The sequence below is a fragment of the Fusarium oxysporum genome, chromosome 5 (genome assembly GCF_000149955.1).
Source record: "Fusarium oxysporum f. sp. lycopersici 4287 chromosome 5, whole genome shotgun sequence".
In the NCBI taxonomy this organism is placed as follows: domain Eukaryota; kingdom Fungi; phylum Ascomycota; class Sordariomycetes; order Hypocreales; family Nectriaceae; genus Fusarium; species Fusarium oxysporum.
In genome coordinates this window covers 4,100,613-4,123,681 of record NC_030990.1, presented here as the reverse complement: position 1 = coordinate 4,123,681, position 23,069 = coordinate 4,100,613, and the positions used below count along the sequence as shown (strand labels likewise).

The following is a 23,069-nucleotide window of genomic DNA, read 5'->3' as shown; positions in this document are numbered from 1 at the left end:
GAGAGTCATTACACTGACATATTCCTTGAATGTCCTGACTTGGCTTTTAGGCGCCCCCTGATTCAACTAAACGCGGGAATAGAGACGTCGACAGACAGCGCGGTTCAGTGGACGGTTTTTGTTGGACATACCTCCGTACGGAAGTGCGAATAAGGTGTCAGGGCTCCAATTAGGTTTCGGCCCCCTGAAACTCGCATGCCATCCCGTTCATCATGATCGATCAGTGTCTCGCCATCCCCTAGAACTTTAGATCGTCTCTTGTGTTGCCCGTTACATAATGCATCGTGACTTGTGCAGTGTGTCACACACTTGCATCTCTGCTGTCTCAGAATTAGACATGGCGTTTGAGTTTCTCCAAACAGAGAGCAAGGAGGTTGCTGTTTCTGATGATCACAACAAGCAAGTGAGGCTTTATGACGAATCTTATTCACTCATGGAAAATGTTTTGCTTCAACTTGTTTATTCTGTCTTTTGCCGCCCACAAGAGGAAGAGAAAAAACCAACGGAGGGTAGCGTGCATTAGAGGGGGCGAGCTGCGTTTCAAAGTTCTAGTCGTGCGTTGAAGGCCTCGGCCAGGTAGCGCTGACTGCTCCTGCTCCCAGGGAGACCGTCATAACTGGAGTCCGGGTACGACAACAGCACAGTATGAAAAAATTCTCTCCACTAGAAACGACTTACACATGGAGGGCTCTTTTAGTGCTTTTGCCCAGGCGGGCCCTGCCGCTGAGACCACACAATTTAGAAGCGGCGGCGCCGGTGTGGTGGCCATGAGCCAATAGGGGAACGAAACGCCAGGACCTTACAGGGGGCTTCTCTCTGGGACCCTGGCTTGCAAGCGTTCCTGAGTGGTGGCGGCATTGAGACCACCTCCACTTAGCCTTAGCCATTAGCTCCTAGGTTGTTTGCTGTCGTCCTCCTGGGAATGGGATGCTCTCCCGATGGAGATGGATGAGCTTCAATCCCCATATCAGGCCAGGAGCGTCCCGTCCATCCTGTCCACTTTCTTTCTTTCCTCTTTCGTGATTCATTAATACAAGCCCCTCCCCCGTGCGTGCATCTCCTTCGTCTGGTCTCTTCCTATTCTCACTCTCGTTCGTGATCAACTGACTCCTACTGCTCTTGGCTTTTCCTTTGAGCATCCTCTCTCTATTTCCTCTCATCTTTCTCATCGACCTGCATTTTCCTTCACCCTTGCACGCCTGCTGGCAGGATAGCATCTCTCATCTCTTCAATACATCGACATCGAACGCGGTAATTGGCATCATGGGTGATAGCTATTCCGCCACTTCTGGTCATACAGCCACCACGGCCGTCAACCGACCAACAATTGACACCAACACTGAAGCCCAGGAGAAGCCTCAATCCCCAAAAAATGACCCTACGCGCCTTCAAAGCCTCGATACTTCCGATCAAAAGCGCCTGCACAGTCTCGAAATCCCCCTCGACAATGTTCGCTCTCCCCCTTCTCCCGCTGTAGGCGTCAACCCAGCTCTTTTCCGCAAGCAGACCTCTCTCGACATTGATGACTACTTCACTGGTCCTCGTGATATTCAGAAGCACTCAAAATGGCCTCTCGTCATGCAGATGCACGGCTCCATCATGCCAAAGTTGATCATCCCTCTGGTCGCTATTGGAGCCTGGTCGACTGCCATTACACTCATCTACAAGCTGGTCTACGACATTTCTGTTGACTCGGTTCTGCTCACCATTCTGGGTTTCGTCGTCGGTCTTAGTCTTTCGTTCCGATCCTCGACTGCGTACGAGCGTTACGCAGAAGGTCGCCGATACTGGGGTATGCTTACCATGGCTTCTCAGACACTGGGCCGTGTCTTCTGGATTCACGCCAAGGATGTCCCAGACCAAGACCCCCGCGAGACTATCCTCAAGAAGATTGGCGCGATGAACCTTATTGTTGCTTTCTCAGTTTCTCTCAAGCATGCCCTTCGATTCGAGCCCTACAGTGCCTACCCCGATCTGGAGCATCTCATCGGCCATCTTAACACCTTTGCCAAGGATGCCACTGCCGCTGATCCTGACGGTCCTTCTATCAAGAAGAAGAACATGTTCAAGTCCGTTGGAGAGTACCTTGGTGTGTCGTTTGCTCAGAGCAACCCCCGTAAGGCTCTTAAGAAGACCGACAAGCCTCTTGGCAACCTCCCTCTCGAGATTCTCAACCATCTCGCCATCACCATCGATCGAATGGTCGCTCAGGACCAACTCCCTGTCCCAATGCAGCAGACTCTTGCTTACAATCATCTCACCATGATGAACGACTGCATGACTGGCTGTGACCGTGTTCTCAACACTCCTCTTCCCATTGCTTACACCATTGCTATCAGCCAGATCACCTTCGTCTATGTCTTTGTCCTCCCCTTTCAGCTTGTCGATAAGCTCCAGTATATTACGATTCCTGCTTCTATTGTCGCCGCTTATATCATTTTCGGACTTCTATTTATCGGCCAGGAAATTGAGAACCCCTTTGGACATGATGTCAACGATCTTCCCCTTGAGATCTACTGCGATCAGATTGCGGCTGATATGGATATTATTGCGTCTCATGATAAGCGCGAGCCGGATTCATTCCTTCTCAGCCACAATAGCATGCCTCTCTACCCCGTCAGCACTGCTTCTTCCAACGCATGGATGAAGCGAAGTGACGAGAAGCTTCGCCAAACCATCAGGGACAAGCCCAATACCATGTTTGAGTGGCGCAAGGAGATTGCCCGCAAGAAGTTGAACGGTGGCAAGTTTGGCACCAACGACATGAAGATGAACCCTGGCGACCACAACGTCTAGATCTTTCCTTGTTATACCCCTCTAATGCATGTTGTATAGACTTCTCGAGGGAGTTGTCTCACAACTACGGCGCATCAAAATAAGCTATGTCTAGTTTCGGTTCTTTATTAATTTGGGTTGGTTTGCTCTGAAGGACCTTGGAGGGGTTACTTCATGTTAAGTGTGAAAAGGTTCGGCAAATATCACTGGGTGTTTTAAGTGGTCAGCAATAGCGTTTTAGTCTGTTCAATCTTCAATACAAATTGATCTTAGAAAATCCCTCAATGAATACTGAAGTGCTGAGATCCATGAGTGTTTGTTTTGTCTGTGACTCAATATGAAAGTCGCATGAAGTTGGAATCATATCTTATCATGGCCTGACATGGATGGAGGGGTAAAATCGGAGCGGAATTTCAGGGCAACCGTGCCCCGCGATTTCAAGCTCTGCATCCGTCCCCGGCGAATGATGACTCGCAGGAAAGAAGTGAAAGAGTCAAAAGCCATTTTTTTGTTAACCCTTGAGCCCACTTGACTCACACTCACTCGCTCGGAATCGCCATTGATGCTCGCGCGGCGCTTCACTTCCTCCACCATTTCCTCTTCTTCTACTTCTTGTTATCTTGTAACATCCTCTTTGCCATTGCGACAAGCTTTTGTCCAGACTCGTACCACTTCTCTACTCTCGACTCGTCAGTCCCCGCGACAACAGATATTGCATCGCGACTACAAGTACCCCTCCTCCATCAAACATATACGCACCATGGCGACAGACGCCAACGCTCTCGCCGACCAGCTCCAGCAGCTCGGTCTCGACAACATCGAGTCTTTCCCTGGCTGTCACCCTGATACCAACCCCGTCGACATCTACCGTTCACACATCACAAGTCTTTTGGCGCCTATTACTGGTGTTGATCCTAAGATTATCTACCCCGCCATCCAGTGGACTCAGACTCTCGACAAGGGCGATGCTATTCTTGCTGTTCCTGCTCTCCGAGTGAAGGGCAAGAAGCCTCAAGAGCTTGCTGAGGAATGGGTTGCTCAGGTGAGTCGCATAAAAGAGTAATTGCTGAATTATAGCTAACATAATCCAGTTCCCTGAGTCTCCTCTTATTGAGAAGCCTACCGCTGCTGGTCCCTTCATCTCCTTCTTCTTCAAGCCCAACAAGCTTACCAGCATGCTCCTCCCTACGATTCGAAAGCGCGCCAACAACTACGGCAAGAACCCTTACAACGGCCTCCGAGACCCTAGCGACCCCAACTCTGGCAGGAAGCGAATGATTGTCGAGTTCTCCTCGCCCAACATTGCCAAGCCTTTCCACGCTGGTCATCTCCGAAGTACCATCATTGGTGGTTTCCTCGCTTCTTTGTACGAGAGTGCTGGATGGGAGGTTACCCGAATGAACTACCTTGGTGACTGGGGTAAGCAGTATGGCCTGTTGGCTTTGGCTTGGGAGAAGTGGGGTGATGAGGAAGCCCTCAAGGCCGATCCTATTAACCACCTCTTCAACCTCTACGTCCGAATCAACCAGGATATGTCCGCTGAGAAGGAGGAGATTGCGGCTAAGAAGGCTGCTGGTGAGGACATCACTGCGCTTGAGGAGAAGTCCCTGGACGAGCAAGCCCGAAAGTACTTCCGACGAATGACAGATGGTGATAAGGAGGCCGTCGAGCTCTGGCGACGATTCCGAGATCTCAGCATTACTCGATACAAGAAGACCTATGCCCGACTCAACATTGAGTACGACGAGTACTCAGGAGAGTCTCAGGTCCCTGAGGAGGACATGGAGAAGGCCGCCAAGGTCCTCTCTGAGAAGGGCCTTACCGAGGACGCTAACGGCGCTATCCTCATTGACTTCTCCAAGCACGTCCCTGGCAAGCCTGGTAAGAGTCTCGAGAAGGTCATTCTCCGAAAGAAGGACGGCACTGCTCTGTACCTCACCCGAGATATCAGCGAGCTTCTCAACCGACATGAGAAGTACAACTTTGACCACATGATCTACGTCGTTGCTTCTCAACAAGATCTCCACTTGAAGCAGCTCTTCAAGACCATTGAGCTTATGGGCCACGAGGATATTGCTAAGAAGTGTCAGCACATCAACTTCGGTATGGTTCTTGGTATGAGCACCCGAAAGGGTACTGTCAAGTTCCTCGACGATATTCTCCGTGATGTCGCCGACAAGATGCACGAGGTCATGAAGAAGAATGAGACCAAGTACTCTCAGGTCGAGAACCCTGAGGCTGTTGCCGATATCCTTGGTATCAGCAGTGTTATGGTCCAGGACATGTCTGGAAAGCGGTATGTATCCTGAACTCATTGGAATATCTGTTACTAACAAAACTAGAATCAACAACTACAAGTTCGACATGGACGTCATGACCTCTTTCGAGGGTGATACTGGTCCTTACCTCCAGTATGCTCATGCTCGTCTGTGCTCTATCCGCCGACGAGTTGGCCTCTCCGATGATGAGCTGGCCACTGCCAACTACGATCTTTTGACTGAGAAGCACGCTACGGATCTCGTCCGACTTCTTAGCCAGTGGCCCGACGTCGTCCAGAACACTCTCAAGACCCTTGAGCCCACCACCATCTTGACATACCTGTTCAAGATGACACACGTTCTCAGCTCCAGCTACGATCACCTCCGAATTGTCGGCAGCGAGCCTGAGCTCCAGAAAGCTCGTATGGCTCTGTACGATGCTGCCCGAATTGTCCTCCACAATGGCATGAGTCTGCTTGGTCTTACACCTGTTGAGCGGTATGTTCCCCGAAGATGCCTGTTATGAGTAATTTCTAATGATGTACAGAATGTAAGCTACGAGTCTAAACAAGAATTTGCAAAAGAAATGGGACAGGAATTTAAAGAGGGGCATGGAATGATGGGCGTCGAGTCTTATTATCTCGACTGATGGCGCATTAGACGAGACTATGAAAAGTTATAATATACCCATTCACCTTATCTTTGTGGTAGTTCTGATCTGTGCTGTTTCAAAACGTCCAGCTTCACTTGGAGTGAGTGCTTCTCAAGCCTCAGCCACTGAACAAAGCGACAAACTACGTCCACTGGACTCAACGATAGCCCCGAGGAGTCACAGAATCTTTCGATAGTGAATTGGCTCGCCATCTAGAAAATTTTTGCAGGTATGGCAGATCCCTCGGCCTGAGTCACAAACGCACTCATCCCTCGAGGCTGTGTCCGGCACCTTCAGTCGGAGTGAAATCGGACAATGCATGTGACACAAATACAGAACTGAAGTTACCACCGAACGGCTGCATCTGACAGGTATGTGTTTTGACGATGAATGATATTTTTATGCTTTGCCCCATAGCTGAGATTTCGGCCGTGATTCCCATGCATTGTTCCTCTGTTTCTCTATTATACAGCAGCCTGTCGATTTAAAGGCTCAATTGATCCATTCGCTGCTGAGCCGCAACATGATCTAAATCTTACGCGATTATAGAACCGGTATATCTTCCCATTCGTGTCGTCCCGAACTCTAGCAATCTCAATAGTCGTACAATCGTCCCATCCCGTACCTCCACCAGTTTTCGCCGTTGTATACCCTAACTGCGCTTAAGCAGAAGGGACCTTGGTCCTGATCTGAACGCCGTGCCAGCCCTTGACAAGATCGCCGAGAGCAGCATTCACCATACGCTGCTGCTTAAGGATTGTCTGACCCTTGAAAGCAGGGGATGTGATATCGATGGCGTACATGCTTCCACAACCACCCGAAACATCTTGGACAAGTAGTTCAGTGGGTTGAAGCTTCTCGGAGAGTATCTCGGCGATGGCAGACTCGGCGGGGCTCATGGAAGGCAGATCGGGCTCTTCCTCAACGGCAGCGGAGAACCGAGTGGTAGAAGTCGAGAGAAGTCTTCGGGGCGTTGATGTAGGTATTTGTGTTGTAATGCGGGTGATGGTTGTAGGAGCGCGGACAAGTGTGCGCAGAGGCAGACGAGCAGAGCGCATTGCTGCGCGGCGACAAGTATTGCAGATCATTGTGTTGGAGTGCAATTGAATCAATTGGCTTTTGCTTGAGGAGAGGTGAAAGAAGTTAATGACGATGGTGGAGTTTGAGTCTGGACCGAAGTTGGGATTACCTAATTGGGACACATGGAGAGGGAAAAATGTGGAGGGGTTTGTAATCGAGCGATCACGGTTTGTTGGCCGTGGGTCGAAATGGAGTGAATGCTGTTGTTTTACGGAGTATTGCTTCAATTGATCTACACTCATTAATACAGGGTTCAGTACTCCGTAGTATTCATCAAAGAGGTCTATTCAGTGAGGGATTGAGTGCTGTAGAGTCATTACCCAGTTCGTATTAGATAGACCACAAGCCTGGTGGGACCGGAAAACTATTGGTGCTGTACGACGCCTTTTCAGACAATCTTTCCCAACCAATTCGACTCATTCTCCAGCGCATTTTATCCAATACCCGAGTCCACCATCTCACCTGAGCCCGTCTCATTTCAGCTAGAAAATTCACCCAATCCATCATGCCACGCAAGGTACGATATTTCCCACCCTTACTCCCGTATATCCGTCAAAACACTAAGCCCAACTAGACTCGAACACCCGAGTCTCTCGCTCTCAATCGCGAGAACCAGCGTCGCTCTCGCGCAAGACAGCGTGAATTACTCGACGATCTGCAGAATCGCGTGCGTGAGTTTGAGCGTCGCGATGGTCAGGCTACGCTGGAGATGCAGCGTGTTGCGAGGGCTGTTGCTGGGGAGAATGCTGCGCTGAGAGGTTTGCTTGCTGCGAAGGGCGTGTCGATTGAGGAGGTTGAGGCTCATGTTGAGGCTGTGAGGCACGGGGAGAAGATGGTTGCGAGAACGGGTGTGGCGACTGTCACGCCCGTTTCGACGCCGTCTTCCAATGCTTCGCCTGTTGTTATTGCCTCGAGACCTATGCCGTGCTCTCAGCCTCAGGGATGCGCTCCGGTGAGGGAAAATAGTAACCCTCCGTTTGCGATTCAGCCCAAGATGTACTCGCCGCCAACACCTGCTACGACTGCTACGTCTTGCACAGAAGAATCAGGCTGCTGTCCTAGACCACAGCCTGCATCGCAGCCACAGCAACAGCCTGGACCACAGCAACCAAAATCTCTTGACAAAATTCACTGTATGGAAGCCGCTACAATCCTGGCTCAAATCAGAGGCCAATCAGACATATCTCAAGCTCGAGCTGCTCTTGGATGCGCCGAAGGCGAAACCTGCATGGTCCGCAACACGGACTTGCTCAATTTGATGGACGAGATGACCTGATACTATGTTTCGCTACATATCCCAAAACTCAGTTCTTCCAGTTCCATCTATCAGAAACCCACCGAAGGAGATACACCAACCCCAAAAGCACCGGAACCTCAATCAGCGGGCCAACCGTCGCCGCAAGCGCCTGGTCGCTACTCGGTCCGAACGTGGTAATAGCCACTGCTATCGCAAGCTCGAAATTGTTACTCGCCGCAGTAAAACTCTGCGTTGTAGAGAGAGGGTATCCGAAACCAGCATGTCGAGATACCAGGAGTGTTGCGAAGAAGATTATGACGAAGTAGACGATGAGGGGGGCTGCGACGCGTACTACAGACACGATCTGATGGACCACTTGATGGCCTTGGGAAGCGAAGAGGATGAGGATGGTGTAAAGAAGGCCGATGAGAGACCAGGGGGAGATGATACGCAAAAAGACACGCTCATACCACTCTGATCCGGCCATCTTGCGCAGGGAGAAGCGAGTGATGATAGCTGCGCCGAGAGGGATGCCGAGAAAGACTGCTACACTGGTTGCAACGGTTGAGTACGACACCTCAAGAGAGCCCTCCTCTCCGCTGATCACCGAGATAAAGAACACAGACATTGGCGCGTATAGAGCCATCTGCAGTATCGAGTTGATGGCCACAAGGATAGCGCAGTATTCGGCGTCACCGCCAGCAAGACCGTTCCAGATTAATACCATGGCGATGCAGCGTGCGAGGCCTACGAGGATAAGACCGATGCGAAGTTCGGGCTTGTCTGGGAGGAAGGCCCATGCCAGGCCGAGCTATCATCGTCAGAATATTGTATGTTCGAGGAAATGGGGCTATGGGTTACCATCAAAAAGGGTGCAACTATCCAGTTGATGAATATGCTAAAGAGAATTTGCTTCCAGACGTCCCGCTGGGAGAAGATCTCGTGGAGACTCTCATATCGAACTTTGCAGAGGATGGGATACATCATAACGAGCAGGCCGACAGCTAGCACATCTGATAAGTATACTTGTACCACCGGATAAGCTGTTTATATACCTATTGGAACAGAAACGCCAACAAACTTGCCCTTCTCAAGAGCCGGTCCAGTCGAAGGGACAAAGTTGCCCAAGATAATACCGACTACCATGGCGAGGAAGATCCATACTGCTAGAAAACGGTCGAGCCAGCCAAGGGATTTGAAAGCCGAGACGTTTTCCTTATTTTTCGGTTCTTCGGATGGTTGTATATTGCGCTCGGTATCGTGAGTAGAGGATTGCTCCTTTGTACGAGAATCTCGTTCCGACATATTGTCTTCGTTCATGTCTTCCGTCTTCAAACTATGATGTTGTAAAGTTTCAAGCTTAATTTTGCATTCGAACAAGGGAGAGTACAATAAATTAATTAATGATTCACTGGGCAGCAATGTCGCATTTCTTATTTTCTGGTCCAACCTTTTTGAAGATTTCACACACTCGGCACGGTGCAGTGAACCAATCACAGATGGGGCATGACACGGTCCCTCCGGAGACGGCGCCGGAGGCACGGAGCTTGTCTCGGCGTAGCCACAACGGGATTTTCTTATCTGGCGGATCTTTATAGCTGTGATAAGGCTCAAATGCCGTTTGTAAGCTTACTATGCAGATGCTCACTACAGCTTGGTCAAGCGCAAGACTTTTACTCGAGCGCATGCTCCCCCCCTTCTCAGCACATTCGTTCATGGTCTTCTGGGTGGCTGGTTAGCGGTATCTGTGAATCAATTACTGTTGTCTTGGATATTGTGTTGTACAGAGTCGTGCGTTGAAGTTGAATCGGTATTGTGTGACTACACGCGGGAACAATCACGAGCAACGGCGCCGCACAACGGGCCTACCGTTCAACGGTGATACAAAACGTGGTGTATGTACCCGTTGCGTTTTCTCAACGGTGAAAGTCAGTTATAACAATGAGGCACCAATTCAATAGCGTGTGCAAGAGAGTAAAGCTGCGTTCCATATCACACCATGATCAATCAATCACCTCATGTACGCCCCATTCTCAAAGTTTGAAAAATCAAGAATCTTTCTCTATTTTATTTTAGAAACGTCTCCCGCCCTGCATATGGTGTCGTGGGCCCAATTGGCTACGTGTATCCAAGCACAGGCTAGTGCCGTTTCTTTTTATGTGCCGCAAATACGAGGTTCAGCTTGGTACGACACGGGAAGTGCTGCATAAGTCTTGCATAGGCGGATTGAATTCCGTGGATAGTGTTATCTGATGAATCATGTGCATGATCAACGATGCTAGCCATAGAAATCTCAAGGGAACAAGGTCGTGGGTTAAGGTAGCATTGTTTCTCCTGACGATCGTGGGGCAGATTAAGATGTGCAAGGAGGATCAAGAGGATCGGATGACGATGTTTGATTGAGTTTCAAGTGACGGAACGTACATAGTAGTATTCGCTTTGAAGGTGCAACGGCCAGAGTTAAAGGTTGGTGGTTGAGTTCATATTTAGATATAGATACCCAACCGCAAACTTGCATCCAACTAGACCCTTTTCAACCATGAATTTGTCTTGATTTGTCTCGACTGCATGTACGCGCAATCGTCTCATGCGGCTCTATCATAGATGACTCTATGTTTAGCGACATGGACCCAGTTTCATCATCCGTGCGGTGCCTGTCGATCTCATGTTGACAACCCAACCCAACCTCCGTCCGCCTGCGGATTTCTCAGCTGTGAAGTGATACCGACTCTTGGAACTGCAACTAACCATTTAGTCTGTTGGTAGAGAGTATCCAAGGCAATTGTTTCAAATACATCCTACGCTCTCATTCGTAGGTTTTCTTCTCATGGCCTGCATTCTCGTAAAGTCCACTATCCCGCAGAAACCCACTTCTTCCTTTTCTTTCCCCATCATGGATCAACCCACAGCTTGTGTCAATAATGGGGCTATGATGATCGTACATAGGATCCCCAGCCGACCTATTTCCAAGGCGGGATCAGGTTTATCTCGTTTAAATCCTCCCTTTCTTCTTTTCCTCTACTTTTCTTTCTCGTATCTTGGTGATTTCTTCGTGATTGCGGAGAACGTGATTTGGTGTATTTCTTTTCATCATGGTGCGATTAAGTATAGTTGCTGCGCTCTACGCTGCGGTGGTCAGCGCAGTGGACTTTGATAAGATCGCTGTTGGAAAAGGTCATAGTCGGTTACCGGGTGCTTACATCTTTGAGTTCGAAGAGAACCATGTGCGTATACTTTCATCTCTTATATCCCTTTCCACAACTAACAGAGCTTAGGACTGTGCCGACTTCTTCGCCAAGGCTTCGTCACGAGGCAAGACTCGTATGCAGTACAACTACAAGCTGTTCAAAGGAGCTTCGATCCAATTCACCGATATCGACAATGCTGAAGACCTAGCTTCCGAGATGGCATTATTGCCTGGCATCAAGCAAAAATGGCCTGTCCAGACATTCAGCATTCCCAAGCCAGAGGTTCACTGGACGGGCACACCGGGAATGGAGTACAAGTCTATTCAAAAACGAGGCTTTGAAGAGAGGGATGCTGCGAATGATACGTTTTCGCCGCATGTCATGACGCAGATTGATAAGTTGAGGGCAGAGGGTGTCACGGGCAAGGGTCTCAAGGTTGCCCTCGTCGACAGTGGCGTAAGTCATCTTCACACTCCCCCTGATACCCAGAACTAACAAATCATGCAGATCGACTATAAACATCCAGCCCTGGGAGGCTGCTTCGGCAAAAACTGTCTTGTCTCCTTCGGCACTGATCTCGTAGGCGACGCATACGACGGCTCCAACCACGCCAAGCCCGACAACGACCCCATGGACTGCGCCGGTCACGGCACCCACGTCGCCGGTATTCTTGCCGCCCAAAAGAACACAATGGGTTTCACCGGCGCCGCACCCGGTGTGCAAATAGGAGCCTACCGTGCGTTTGGCTGTAACGGCGAAGCTGGAAACGATGTCCTCATCGCAGCGTTCAACCAGGCGTTTGAAGACGGTGCAGATATTATTTCAGCTTCTATCGGCGGTCCGTCGGGCTGGTCCGAAGAACCGTGGGCGGTGGCTGTTTCGAGAATCGTCGAACAGGGCGTTCCTTGTGTTCTTGCGGCGGGGAACGCAGGGGCTACGGGAATGTTTTATGCGAGTACGGCTGCGAATGGGAAGAAAGTTACTGCTGTTGGGTCGTTTGACAACACCAAGTCTCTCGCGCTCCTGAATGCGTCGAAATACAGCATCGATGGAGGTCCTGAGCATGAGTTTGGACACTTGAGTGGTAAGCCAAGTGCCTGGAAGGGCGTGAAGCTGCCACTCTGGGCACTCAACTACGACACGTCGGTCGCTGATGATGGCTGTGATGAGTGGCCTAAGAACACACCTGATCTCGGCAATTATATCGTTCTTCTCCGACGAGGTTCTTGTACTTTCGATGCCAAAGCTGCCAATGCAGTCAAAGCTGGTGCAAAGTACATCATGTTCTACAGCAACAAGGAAGATCTCGCACCTTTCGACGTCTCTTCTGTCGGGGGTATCAAGGCAGCAAGCATCGTGTCTCCCGAACAAGGCGCAGAATGGATCGCTTCCCTGAAAGCAAAGAAGAAGATCACCCTGAGCATGTCAGACGGAAGTGACGGCAACGTTATTCTTGAGCAGAAGCACAACAACATTACAGCTGGTGCAGCCAGTACCTTTTCCTCGTGGGGTCCAACATGGGAAATGGACGTGAAGCCTCAATTCGGAGCCCCAGGCGGTAAAATCCTCTCAACGTACCCCCGAAGCATGGGAAGTTACGCCGTGTTATCAGGTACCTCTATGGCTTCACCCCTCGTCGCTGGCATTGTCGCTCTCATTGCAGAAGCCAGGGGCACACGCGATCCAGCACTCATCGAGAACCTCCTCTCAGCCAGCGCAAACCCGCAATTATTCAACGATGGGAAAACATTTTATGACTTTCTCGCACCTGTTCCGCAGCAGGGCGGCGGTATCGTGCAGGCTCACGATGCCGCCCACGCAAAAGTCCTTTTATCGCGATCAAGTCTTTCGTTCAACGACACGGATCATTTTGTTGAGTCGTTGAACTTCACGGTTAAGAACACGGGCAAGAAACAGATCGATTTGCAGATTTCTCACGTCCCGGCTGTTACGATGTTTACGCTTGTCGAGAATTACATTTATCCGGATGAGTTTCCTAATGACTTCGCCAAAGAGCATGCTAGCCTCAAGTTCAGCGAGTCGAAAGTTACTATTGACGCTGGCGAAAGCATCGTCGTCGAGGTGCTGGCTACGCCTCCCAAGGGTCTTAACGCAACTCGTTTGCCTGTTTGGTCGGGTTATGTAACTATCAACGGCACCGACGGAACATCTCTATCACTTCCATACCAAGGTCTAACAGGCTCTCTCCACGATTCAATGGTCCTCGGACCTAAAGATACATGGATCGCAAACTCAACCGACGAGAATCGCTTCCCCGTGCCGGACAACACAACGTGGACACTCCCCAAGCCCGGCACAGCAAACAACCTCACCGACACACTGCCCGGCCTTACATGGTTCCTCGCTCTAGGCTCAGCAAAGCTTCACGCTGAAATCATGCCGGTAACAACCGAGAAACCAACATCTTCCAAAAAGCCACGCGTTATCGGAGAGCCGATTGACTTTCCCCTGCTGTGGAACGCAATGGGTGCTAACTCGCAAGCTTTCACTGGTGAACTTGCAGATGGCACCTTTGCGCCGGCGGGACAGTATGTTGTGAGATATAGAGCGCTGAGAATATTTGGTAATGAGAAGAAAAAGGAAGATTGGGATGAGGCGTATTCGCCTGTTTTTACGATTCGATATGAAAAGTAAGAGTTGCTTCTATGCTTGCAAAGGCATTATGAGGATATTTTTTTCGATTTCGTGTACAAAAGCATCAGAGATGTAATAGGGTTTAGGGATGGTCATGGGCAAATGGGTACTGGTTAATTATCTGGATAATTAAGGATAGAATAGAACTTAGATGTAGCTGCAAGCATCGCTACACACGAATAGATTCAGAATGGATTCAGTTTATCTGAGCTCATCATCTCAGCCAGTGAGGTCGGCCATGTCGTGTTTTATGAATCTATCAACAATGCTCAAGATGATGCCGAAATCCCTATGAACATGGATGCCAACTTGTCCAGTTATCTATCCATTTATGCTATCTTCCGAGTCCATGCTAAATGCCCTATACAATAGGGATATTTCCAGAGCATCTACCATATGCAAACGCTTCAAGACAAAGACAACGCATCAATAGATTAACATTTTCACCAACGATAAAATCTCAATCGCTATGCTTCGTGTGTACAGTCAATCCTTAGACATTCCCCAATGAACCATCCTCCTCTCACGATTCGTTCTCGTCGTCTTCGTTATCATCCTTTGAAGACTTCTTTCCCTCGGGTATATACTGACAAGCCACAGTAAAACCCACAGCACAAGGAATCATTATCACCCACGCCAGATGACCCCAGAAGATCTGCCCACGAACACCCACGGCATAAATGGCCGTTGCGGCACCTGGTACAATGGCTCTTATACCACTTGCAAGACTCAGGGCCAGAGCATTCAGCGTGCCCAAGAAATGAGGATCTGGCGCAACGTCGTTGAGAGCTAGCTGTACGCCTGTAAATGCCATGGAGACGCCAGGTCCAACGATAGTGACCACTGCGCCCAAGATCCAGAAAATGACCGTCGTAGCGTGCGTGTCTGCACGTAGAAGCGTGTTCAGAATGATGAATCCAACGAAGAACCAGGGGTATGCATATCCACAGATTTTCATGACACCGCGCGTACCAAGACGTCGGTGCAGTATGGGGAAGGCGATGAGCAACCAGATGGCTTGGCTGGCACCTTGGATGGCCATGTAAATGGAGATCTGGAACGCGTTGAAGCCTGTGCCTCCAAGCTCAATGGGGGTGTAAAGAACGACAGGAAGAATGGCCGTGAACACGAAGGCGAGGAACATGGCATGGCTGTAAGCCCAAAGAACGAGGGCCACTTGGTGAGACTTGACGAGTTCCCAAGTTGACATTCGAGGCTGGCCATTCTCTTCATGGCGAGCCTTTTTCGGCTCATGAAGTGTCTCTTTGAGAAGGAAAGCGGTTGTAATGCAGCTTGTAGAGCTGATCAGTCCAACAACAACACCTTGCAGCGCGTAGGGATAGTCGATGAAGAACTGGACATTTCCAAATGCTCGTGGAAATTGATGAGCTGGGTCTGCAAGGGCGCCGCCGATTATAGGGCCCAAGAAGATTCCTATGTTTCCACCAAATGCGAACCAGCTGAAGGCCTTGGCCTGTGTCTCAGGGGTGCTGAGTTCAGAGAGCATAGTCCTGATGACGAGACCAGAGCCAGAAAACAGACCCGCTATACATCGGAACAGGATCATCTGCCAGATCGTCTTGGACATGCCAAATAACACAGGCCCAACAGCCGTGCCAAAAAGCGTGATGAGAAGAACAGGCTTCCGACCAATACGATCAGCGAGCCGACTCCAGCTGAGAAGCACCGTCATCTGGGTAGCCGAGAAAAGTGACTCGATAAGGCCGCTGTAAAAACCAACATCACTCTTGGGTAGATTGCCATTCTCCTGGACCATCTGCGCAATGAAGGGAAAGATGGAGAAGAAGGCAATCGGCTCCATCACACGCGCGTAGCAGAGCAGCAAGACCTGGAGTTTGGGCAGCGGTGTGCCCTCCGGCTTCGCGACACCCGCTTCCTCTGCCGTTCCATCACCAGAGGAAGTTACAGCTCCATAGTCGGCTGGCGACGCGGTGCCGATCAGAGTTGAGGCTTCGGTGTCGGCATCTGGGGCAAGTTGACCCCCGCCAACGAAACGCGCAAGCAACGGTCCAGCTTCAGAGACATCCCAGTCATCGCGCGAGGCAGAGGCAGAGGCAGGACTTTGAGATTTGGATGATTCTGCCGTCATTGTGTCGTGCAATGGGGGGCGTCTGGGTGTGCTTATATCTCAGGCGAGCTCGCGATTGAGCTGGATGGAGGGTGATATCTCTGCGACAAAGAACAAGGATCAAGGCGCATTGAAGTTGATGACGATGCCTTCTCTGCACGCACACGTTGGAGGGTTTTGGCGCACTCGGAACCGGATGTGATCGCAATTCTGAGAGAGTGAGATTGAGTGCAACATGTTGACGACAGTTTTCATGGATCTTACGCAAAGAGCCGACTTTCCTATTTCGGTAGTCGTGGAGATGTCATCTTACAGGATGGTCACGTGCTCGATGGCAACATCGAGCTGTATGTAGTGCAGGGTAAGCTGATTTCTGCGACGTCTTGAATCAAAAAAGGTTCTATAACGTCCATAACGGCTAAACGGTGCTTATGCCGTGGGTTTCCATTGTTTCAGTTCATCTTTATTTGAAAGTGCCATCAAATGAAGATATTGAAAATCACTTACCAGCTTAGTAGGCATCTTTTATGCCACCAGAGCGCGACTCGCCAATTAATCTGCAGTCACACAAGGGTGTTGCTGTCTCAGTTTGGTCCACCTATTTTCGTCGACCCAACCACTTCTAACAGCCCAATCAGAAAGTCAAGGATGCTCTGAGACGCAACAAATTGTAAAGTAGATTCAGGAACCTTTGATATAGAATTTCGCAGGAATAGGCCGTCCCTCAGCACCAAGAGAAGGAAACTGCTCGGTGTCGTCGGCTTTCACAAATTAAACATCTCCAGGGCCATGGCCTCCTTGACCGAGGTACAGAATAAGCACTGAATGTTACCCCATGGTATCATTGGCTCTGCAACCAGAAAGATGCCTGCTTCCTATGGAGAGACTAACTCTCCAGAGAAACTTCGACCCCCAAAAAAGCGTCGAATCTCCAATTCAGGCTGCTGTTGTGAATCAATGGCAAGTGGTGGTTTAGCCAGTCAAAGTCGGCACGTCGTGAAATGTGGACTGCGCAAGATTTATGAACGCCGATCATTACGTTTTGAAACTGAGCGGTTTGTTCAGGGCCAACAGATCTCTTCCAATCCCACGCCGAACATATCAAAAACGTGGACTGTGGATTGTAGTTGATAAAAAGCATATCTTGGCTGGCCGGTGTGTGGGTGAGCTACCATCGGCGGGTCAGGTTGAATTAAATATGTCCATAGATCCGGTTCATCGGCATTAACCAAGCGGAGGCCTCTCAACTCCCCGCAAACAATACGTACATGGGCTAACAGCGCCTCTGATTTTCAAACGGCCAGTGAGCTGAGAGGTATCGTTGCGGCTTATCGATGTATCGAATCACGGATCGTCGATTCAGCGGTACGGAGCCAGACATGACAGATACCTTCAGTGGCATATAACACTACGATCTCGCATGAAAATCAATTTTTCGTTTCTCAGGTGAGATTTCCTAGACTGCTGATCAGTTCCATATCAAATATAGTTGCCATAAATGCAAGTGACGTAGACAGTTCCTGGTATGGCGTGAATTTGAAACCCGGATATCTGGGATCGCCAGGATCGATATGGCGCTGCCATCTCTTGTCTTATGAGCTTTCGTAGCAACAAATCTCATAGGCAGGTCGGTGCAGCGATGGGTTACCGCTGGTGGGTTTGACTGGTCGGTGGATGTTGGATGATGGATCATGCTCGGAGGTGTATCGATGGCAAAGACAAATGTACCTTGCTGTGATTTGTGAGCGCACGAAAGCAAAGACGTGAAGCAAGAGGCGGTCAAATGGACAAAGGAGGAAGGCCAATAGTAGTTTCGCATAGGCGTCGTTTGAATAAACCGCGGCGAAGTTGCTATCAGATCGTCGTCGACGAATATGATGGACATCGTGGTATCGGTCTTTTGTCCCAAATGTCTCAATTCGGGTATATCGCGGGCAGCACAGATATGAAGATCCAATAGGAATTGGTCCGTCGGAAGTGCGCAGGGCAAACATCCAGCACCTAGCATACATATTCTGCGAACAAGGCAATATCCTTGATGAAGACCTAGCGCCCCTTGCGCGCATTTCGATGAGTCGTGCAACGAGATACTTGTGTGAATGTCATGAGTCGAGGTGTATGCTCGTGCATAGAGGCTGCATCTGTGTGTGCTGTTTGCTGCAGTTTGCTCGAGGTTGGTTGCAGGAGAGAAAAAGTGATTGAATCCAATGTCTGCCTAAGATGCTGAATAAGGCAAAGACAAGGAATATGGAGGGCCAAACACCTCAATATCTACCTAGTGACGGAGACATGGAAAGTGCGGAGATGGTTTTCCTGGGCAGGGACTACGTAAGGCAGGAAGCAATCAGCTCATTATTAGGTACCAATATCGATCGCTCTCTTCAAAGGCCATGTCCACGCGATGCAACGCTGGAAGACATAGAGAGTGAGATTTTCAAAACATTGACAGCCGGGGATTTGCAGTGACAACCCGCGTAAGTACGTACATCCGAAGGTTGCGATGCTCGGATAACAATGATCAAAAGATCAGAAGATCCGAGCTGTCAAGAGTCCAAGCGAGCCAGGGTTCACAACACTATAACATGGATGATTGTGGAGGTATTTGTGAGAAAAGACGACCCGCAAATTCTAGAAGAACAAGACCAGGTAGAAAATGTTAATGCTGCAGTCTGAGAAAGATATCATGCATAATGTTCCTTGCAAATCACCTTAGTAACGTCTTAAATTGCAGGAGCTTGCAGCAGCACTATCACCATTAAAGGTAGAATATGGCACTCCGGCTCCCCGAGCGGTTCCTTGACTCATCATATCTGAAGACTGCTGTAGGTATAATGCCCCAAAGCGGAGACAGATGTAGGGCTACGTAATGAAATGAGCTGCCGAACATGATACTATATCCCAGATGGTTATAGTAAAGACCTGAGAACAAAATCGACAACGACCAGCATATCACCAAACTTGGTGATGATGAATGCTGCTAATACCAAACGGACTAAATAGGTAATGAACCCTTGATCGAGTCCCCAGTAAATTTATGCTCCGGATGCAAATCAGCTCAGCTTAGTCCACACTAACGCAGCCCACAAGCACAGGGCTAACTGGAGACCCTTGTCGAATATCAAGCAGCAAGCTCCATTTTAACAACACCAAAGCACTCGACAACACCCAATGCGTCTTTCATCGTACCGACAAAGTCGTAGACCATGCCTAAATCGTATGCAGCTTGCGATTCGTGGGTTATTCAGTGACTCGCTTGGACCTTTCGACTCGAGTAATTTCTTCAACAACCGGGTACACCAGCCGTCAAGACGAACCAACAGTTTGACAAGGCTGATGGACACGATAGTTGGTCATGCACGCTTCACTTTTTAAAGGCATGGCAGTATCAACCAGTTCCGCCCGCCTCTTCTATGCCCAACCAATTTAGTCGTAACTTGCTTGGAGCAAACAAGCCGCTTTTGGGCATAGCATCAATTGCTACTGGTGGTGTTTCTTTCGCAGTGCATTCCTGTCCAGTCTTGTTTCGGGCAAATCCATCCGTAAAACATCTCCCTCGCGCTACTGCACGGGCGCGCTCAGAGCCAGAGAGAACTGGGGACGAGTCAAATCTGGGGCGGTTGAGAGCATATCCTCGCAAGGAATTGCGTGTCTTGCGCAACTAAGTCAGCATCTATCATTGAACCAAACAAGTGCGTCTTACCGACGTCAAAGCCTGCAGCAAACTAGCTCCCTGGCCTGCAGGACACTAACATCGAAGTGGCGTAATTTGGTGGCTGGTCTTGCTTGTGTTACGTTGGCTAGTCTTCCGGATCTCGCTGAGTATCTTGTTTGCCTGGGCTAGTCCAAGAATTGCAACACTGTACAGTGGGATGCAATAAGTTTGAATCCAAACTCAAGTACACATTTACTGACTGACCGAGGTAAGACCAGTTTCCTATGTAGCAATACCCCAATCGGGATAGCCTTTTGCCTGATACAGCTTAGCATTGACTTTATCAAGCTAAAGCATTGTATACAGGAGCTAGATTACAACAGCTGGTACTTCAGCCTGGATTCAAACTTATTGCATCCCACTGTATGACCGAACAAACATGAAATGTAATGTTCCAGTGGGGACATGACAGAGCTAAGGCCCTGAAGAATGGGTGTCAGGGATGTCCCCTGCTCTGCGTCCCTTGGTGAAGATCGTTGTCTCACCAACCATGGAAATTCCCCGTGGACAAACTTTGACGCTAATGGTGCTGTAGATCCTGGTCATAGCTCGATGTTTGCCCCTGAGCCAGAACCCCGAAACGCATTTATGCAGTGTCATCATCTTCGCCTTTGAGGTCGGCGGCGTTCAAGACTACTGTAGATGCTTTGTTGATGCTTTACCAGCCTTTTTGGGGCTTGGCAAAGTGAACTACCGCTAGACCGAAGTGCAGGTCCGGTCGGCCGCTCGTTCAAGGTAAGTGAAGCCTCACGATTCAGCCTCTGGTGGTAGCGTAGCCTTCTCTTCTCTCTTCGACTTGTTTTTGGTCCGAGTACATGCAGAGTTCGAGACAGAGGTTGCCGCTCGTACGCTTGAAGCTCAGGTGAGGCTATCGTTGCTTTTTGTAACCTCGGCATTAGATACAGCCGGTATCTGTCATGGTATCAAGATATGGGCAGACATCATAGCCACCAACCGCAAGTCTTTGATCTGGGAAATCGAAGACCCTTCTCAGCATCGAGCCAAACATGTTTCAGCCTTTTCCTAGTTTCCTTGTCCTGTGGAAACTAGGCACGTGGCTGGAAACTGTCAACTGGACCCTAGGATGAAGTGCCGTATCGTATGTCGGTACCAAAGTATCAGGTGCATGTCTAAGATCTCGACCCACTCCAATTCGCGCCAAGAGCAAGAATAAAAGAAAAAAGAAAAAGGATAAGAAATAAAGATCGCTTTGTTTTGACATGATTACTGATTAGAGCCGATCTATCCTCCATCCCACGGCGTTGGGTCTAGTTGGCGAGATCTGCCCTCAGCCACGGCTATAGAGTTCAGTCTCTTGAGGCTCCGAGCTTGGGTACAGTAAATGCCAACGGTCACAATTTCGTCACAGCTCTGTAACTACGACGTAGCTCGCCCGCGTAAACATGCCAAGGCTAAGGTAGTGCCGTTTGCCGCAAGATTCTACGCCAGCGATACCCTGCATCTTCCTCTTGCTCGCTCGGTTGTCAGCTTGGCTTGGTTGTAAACCCGACAAATTGGGCTGACGTTGTTTTAACAACTCCCAGGCGCCGTTGGAGCTAGGCACAAATGCAAAGTCCCCTTGTTTGTGCTTGACTCCGCCATTTTATGCCAACCTAAGTCCACCCTTATAGTACCCTGCGCCTTGCACTTAGATATGATATGCCCGCAGGGATCCTTAAATGAGGTGAGGTCAAGTCCAGGGATCAGACATCGAGTCCTACTGCGTCGGTGACAATCTGCCTGCATGTTCACTTTACTTTACTTTACTTTACTTATCGAAAACTGCCGGCCTCAAACATTTTATTGTATTTTGTACTCTGTACCTACCCCATCAGCGATATTCACGAGTCACACTCACACCTGTCTGTCTGTGGCTGGCTGACTATTGCCTCATTTTCATTTGCCTCGCCTGTTGTTGCCTTGCTTCCAATACCGCATCATATCCCATCAGCCAACCCTCTTTGCCCTTTATACCTTACCTTGCCCCAAACATCCCCCGAGAGAATAAAGCATTGATCTGACGGCCTCTTCCCGATACAAGCCTGTACTTGCATCTGTCGGACATATTCTGCCAGTCGGCGTCTCTTCCGCCATATATGAGCATACAACGACAGGCGAGAGAAAGGAGCAGTGATACTCTGTTCGCCATTCAAGTATCGTGATCCCACTCAATCATTCATCATCATCTTCTTCTTCACCATCCCTGACGCGGAAGCTCCCCTGACAAGCAGGCTGTTGGGCTATCTTTGGCATTGAAACATCGGAAGAACGTCTCTGATAGGGATATTTGATGGCCATCTACGACACTGTATTACCCAGATATGTTATAAAACCTCTCTTGGGTTAGTTTTAAGGCGGCATACTAGTGCCATGTATAAGAATACATCAAGAAAATCACTCAATACTTTGGAACCAAAAACATTATGACAGCCTTTAGCATTGTTGTTCAACCTCCTGCTCGAGCCCAGGTCTCGACCACCCTTCATCCACCTCTCGTTGCAGAGCTAAACTTCAGAGGGGCTGTACCTGGCCACTATTTCTTCGCCATGGCTTTCTTACTTACGAGAGAAGGGAATATTGTTGAGGGAGGCTTGTCGGGGACCACTTCGGTGAACGGCGTCGATGTAACCACAGCTGGAACTTCAAGAACAACAATACATTTCCCGTACACAGACCTTGCTATTCTAGTTGAAGGCGCTTACAAGATAAGAGTCGACGTTTACAAGGTTGCCTACGACAACACAGACGGCTATGATTTTCAAGAGCACGCCAAGAGCAGTCGTGTCACCGTCGTTAACGAAGCAGTGCCGGCTGTAAGTGCTGGTAAGTCGCTCCATATCCAAGAAAAGTAAACTTATCCAGCTAACCTTCTGGTGCTTAGGTTCCGTTGAGCGCAGCATCATCCGAGCTCTCCAGGCCGCCGGAGTCTATATCCATTAATCATAATACCAACCTCGGAAAACACCAAGACGCAAAATATTCAAAGCATAATGACAAACATAACAACGAAAACTGCAAGACTGCTGATAGGCATCTCGCAGAAGCTATCAGGCAGAATCAGAATTCTATCGGCGGTGTCGAGGATTAAGCATGAGTCTGCATGACAGGTAACAACAAGGTTTTGAGGAACTGCGACGCGACATCCACGATGGTCAATCGGGGAGATTTCACATGTATTATATATATCTGGGTCTTAAAGGGCCAGCGGAACTGACTCATCAGTTTTTGTGTGTTTACGTCCTCCGCGGAAATTTCAAAAATCATAATAGCTCGGACCCTACCCGCTGGGATACACTACGTCTCGCTTAGAAGCTCGATGGAACCTCGGCGGCTGAAGAGCTCCGGGCTGCAGATGAGCGTGCATAATCTAGCTTTTGAAGGTTTACGAGAGTGCCCTGATATTGTCATCTTTGCGGAACGGAA

At 49.4% G+C, this 23,069-nt stretch overlaps 9 protein-coding genes across 20 annotated transcripts; 6 read left to right on the top strand and 3 right to left on the bottom strand.

Annotated features, from left to right (window-relative positions):
- Positions 1 to 680: 680 nt before the first annotated feature.
- Positions 681 to 779, top strand: FOXG_18309 (uncharacterized protein; the record flags this gene model as incomplete). The annotated part of the gene is made up of 1 exon (XM_018398375.1): positions 681 to 779. The coding sequence occupies one exon, from the start codon at positions 681 to 683 to the stop codon at positions 777 to 779; it is 99 nt and encodes a 32-aa protein (XP_018235946.1).
- A 131-nt stretch (positions 780 to 910) lies between these two features.
- FOXG_02385 (uncharacterized protein) lies at positions 911 to 3,117 on the top strand. The gene has a single exon (XM_018379824.1). It carries the CDS (start codon positions 1,264 to 1,266, stop codon positions 2,794 to 2,796), a length of 1,533 nt encoding a protein of 510 aa, XP_018235945.1. The 5' UTR covers positions 911 to 1,263; the 3' UTR covers positions 2,797 to 3,117.
- Positions 3,118 to 3,156: 39 nt separating this feature from the next.
- Positions 3,157 to 5,757, top strand: FOXG_02384 (arginyl-tRNA synthetase). The gene is made up of 4 exons (XM_018379823.1): positions 3,157 to 3,817; positions 3,867 to 5,071; positions 5,118 to 5,531; positions 5,581 to 5,757. Exons 1-4 carry the CDS (start codon positions 3,338 to 3,340, stop codon positions 5,585 to 5,587), a joined length of 2,106 nt encoding a protein of 701 aa, XP_018235944.1. The 5' UTR covers positions 3,157 to 3,337; the 3' UTR covers positions 5,588 to 5,757.
- Positions 5,758 to 6,347: 590 nt separating this feature from the next.
- Positions 6,348 to 7,007, bottom strand: FOXG_02383 (uncharacterized protein; the record flags this gene model as incomplete). Its single annotated transcript, XM_018379822.1, has 1 exon — positions 6,348 to 7,007. The coding sequence occupies one exon, from the start codon at positions 7,005 to 7,007 to the stop codon at positions 6,348 to 6,350; it is 660 nt and encodes a 219-aa protein (XP_018235943.1).
- Positions 6,403 to 10,023, top strand: FOXG_02382 (uncharacterized protein). 2 transcript variants are annotated; one of them, XM_018379821.1, is made up of 3 exons: positions 7,201 to 7,282; positions 7,340 to 8,832; positions 8,922 to 9,446. In XM_018379821.1, exons 1-2 carry the CDS (start codon positions 7,271 to 7,273, stop codon positions 8,039 to 8,041), a joined length of 714 nt encoding a protein of 237 aa, XP_018235942.1. In that variant the 5' UTR covers positions 7,201 to 7,270; the 3' UTR covers positions 8,042 to 8,832; positions 8,922 to 9,446. The 2 variants fall into 2 exon arrangements, with proteins under 2 accessions (XP_018235941.1, XP_018235942.1); XM_018379820.1 differs by having other exon boundaries at positions 6,403 to 7,282; positions 7,340 to 10,023.
- On the bottom strand, positions 7,308 to 10,023 carry FOXG_02381 (arsenical-resistance protein). 2 transcript variants are annotated; one of them, XM_018379818.1, is made up of 3 exons: positions 9,058 to 10,023; positions 8,864 to 9,006; positions 7,308 to 8,813 (listed from the first exon to the last, which is right to left on the bottom strand). In XM_018379818.1, the coding sequence occupies exons 1-3, from the start codon at positions 9,320 to 9,322 to the stop codon at positions 8,070 to 8,072; spliced, it is 1,152 nt and encodes a 383-aa protein (XP_018235939.1). In that variant the 5' UTR covers positions 9,323 to 10,023; the 3' UTR covers positions 7,308 to 8,069. The 2 variants fall into 2 exon arrangements, with proteins under 2 accessions (XP_018235939.1, XP_018235940.1); XM_018379819.1 differs by having other exon boundaries at positions 8,864 to 10,023.
- A 703-nt stretch (positions 10,024 to 10,726) lies between these two features.
- On the top strand, positions 10,727 to 18,252 carry FOXG_02380 (uncharacterized protein). The gene is made up of 3 exons (XM_018379817.1): positions 10,727 to 11,226; positions 11,278 to 11,646; positions 11,698 to 18,252. The coding sequence occupies exons 1-3, from the start codon at positions 11,095 to 11,097 to the stop codon at positions 13,843 to 13,845; spliced, it is 2,649 nt and encodes an 882-aa protein (XP_018235938.1). The 5' UTR covers positions 10,727 to 11,094; the 3' UTR covers positions 13,846 to 18,252.
- FOXG_02379 (uncharacterized protein) lies at positions 11,760 to 18,255 on the bottom strand. Of its 10 annotated transcripts, XM_018379816.1 has the most exons (4): positions 17,945 to 18,200; positions 16,442 to 17,666; positions 16,199 to 16,307; positions 13,955 to 16,144 (listed from the first exon to the last, which is right to left on the bottom strand). In XM_018379816.1, exon 4 carries the CDS (start codon positions 15,953 to 15,955, stop codon positions 14,369 to 14,371), a length of 1,587 nt encoding a protein of 528 aa, XP_018235937.1. In that variant the 5' UTR covers positions 15,956 to 16,144; positions 16,199 to 16,307; positions 16,442 to 17,666; positions 17,945 to 18,200; the 3' UTR covers positions 13,955 to 14,368. The 10 variants fall into 10 exon arrangements, with proteins under 10 accessions (XP_018235929.1, XP_018235928.1, XP_018235937.1 ...); XM_018379808.1 differs by having other exon boundaries at positions 11,760 to 16,144; positions 16,199 to 16,316; positions 16,442 to 18,202; XM_018379811.1 differs by adding an exon at positions 18,210 to 18,255 and having other exon boundaries at positions 16,199 to 18,149.
- A 2,946-nt stretch (positions 18,256 to 21,201) lies between these two features.
- FOXG_02378 (uncharacterized protein) lies at positions 21,202 to 23,045 on the top strand. The gene is made up of 2 exons (XM_018379806.1): positions 21,202 to 22,469; positions 22,528 to 23,045. Exons 1-2 carry the CDS (start codon positions 22,070 to 22,072, stop codon positions 22,584 to 22,586), a joined length of 459 nt encoding a protein of 152 aa, XP_018235927.1. The 5' UTR covers positions 21,202 to 22,069; the 3' UTR covers positions 22,587 to 23,045.
- The last annotated feature ends 24 nt before the right edge of the window (positions 23,046 to 23,069 follow it).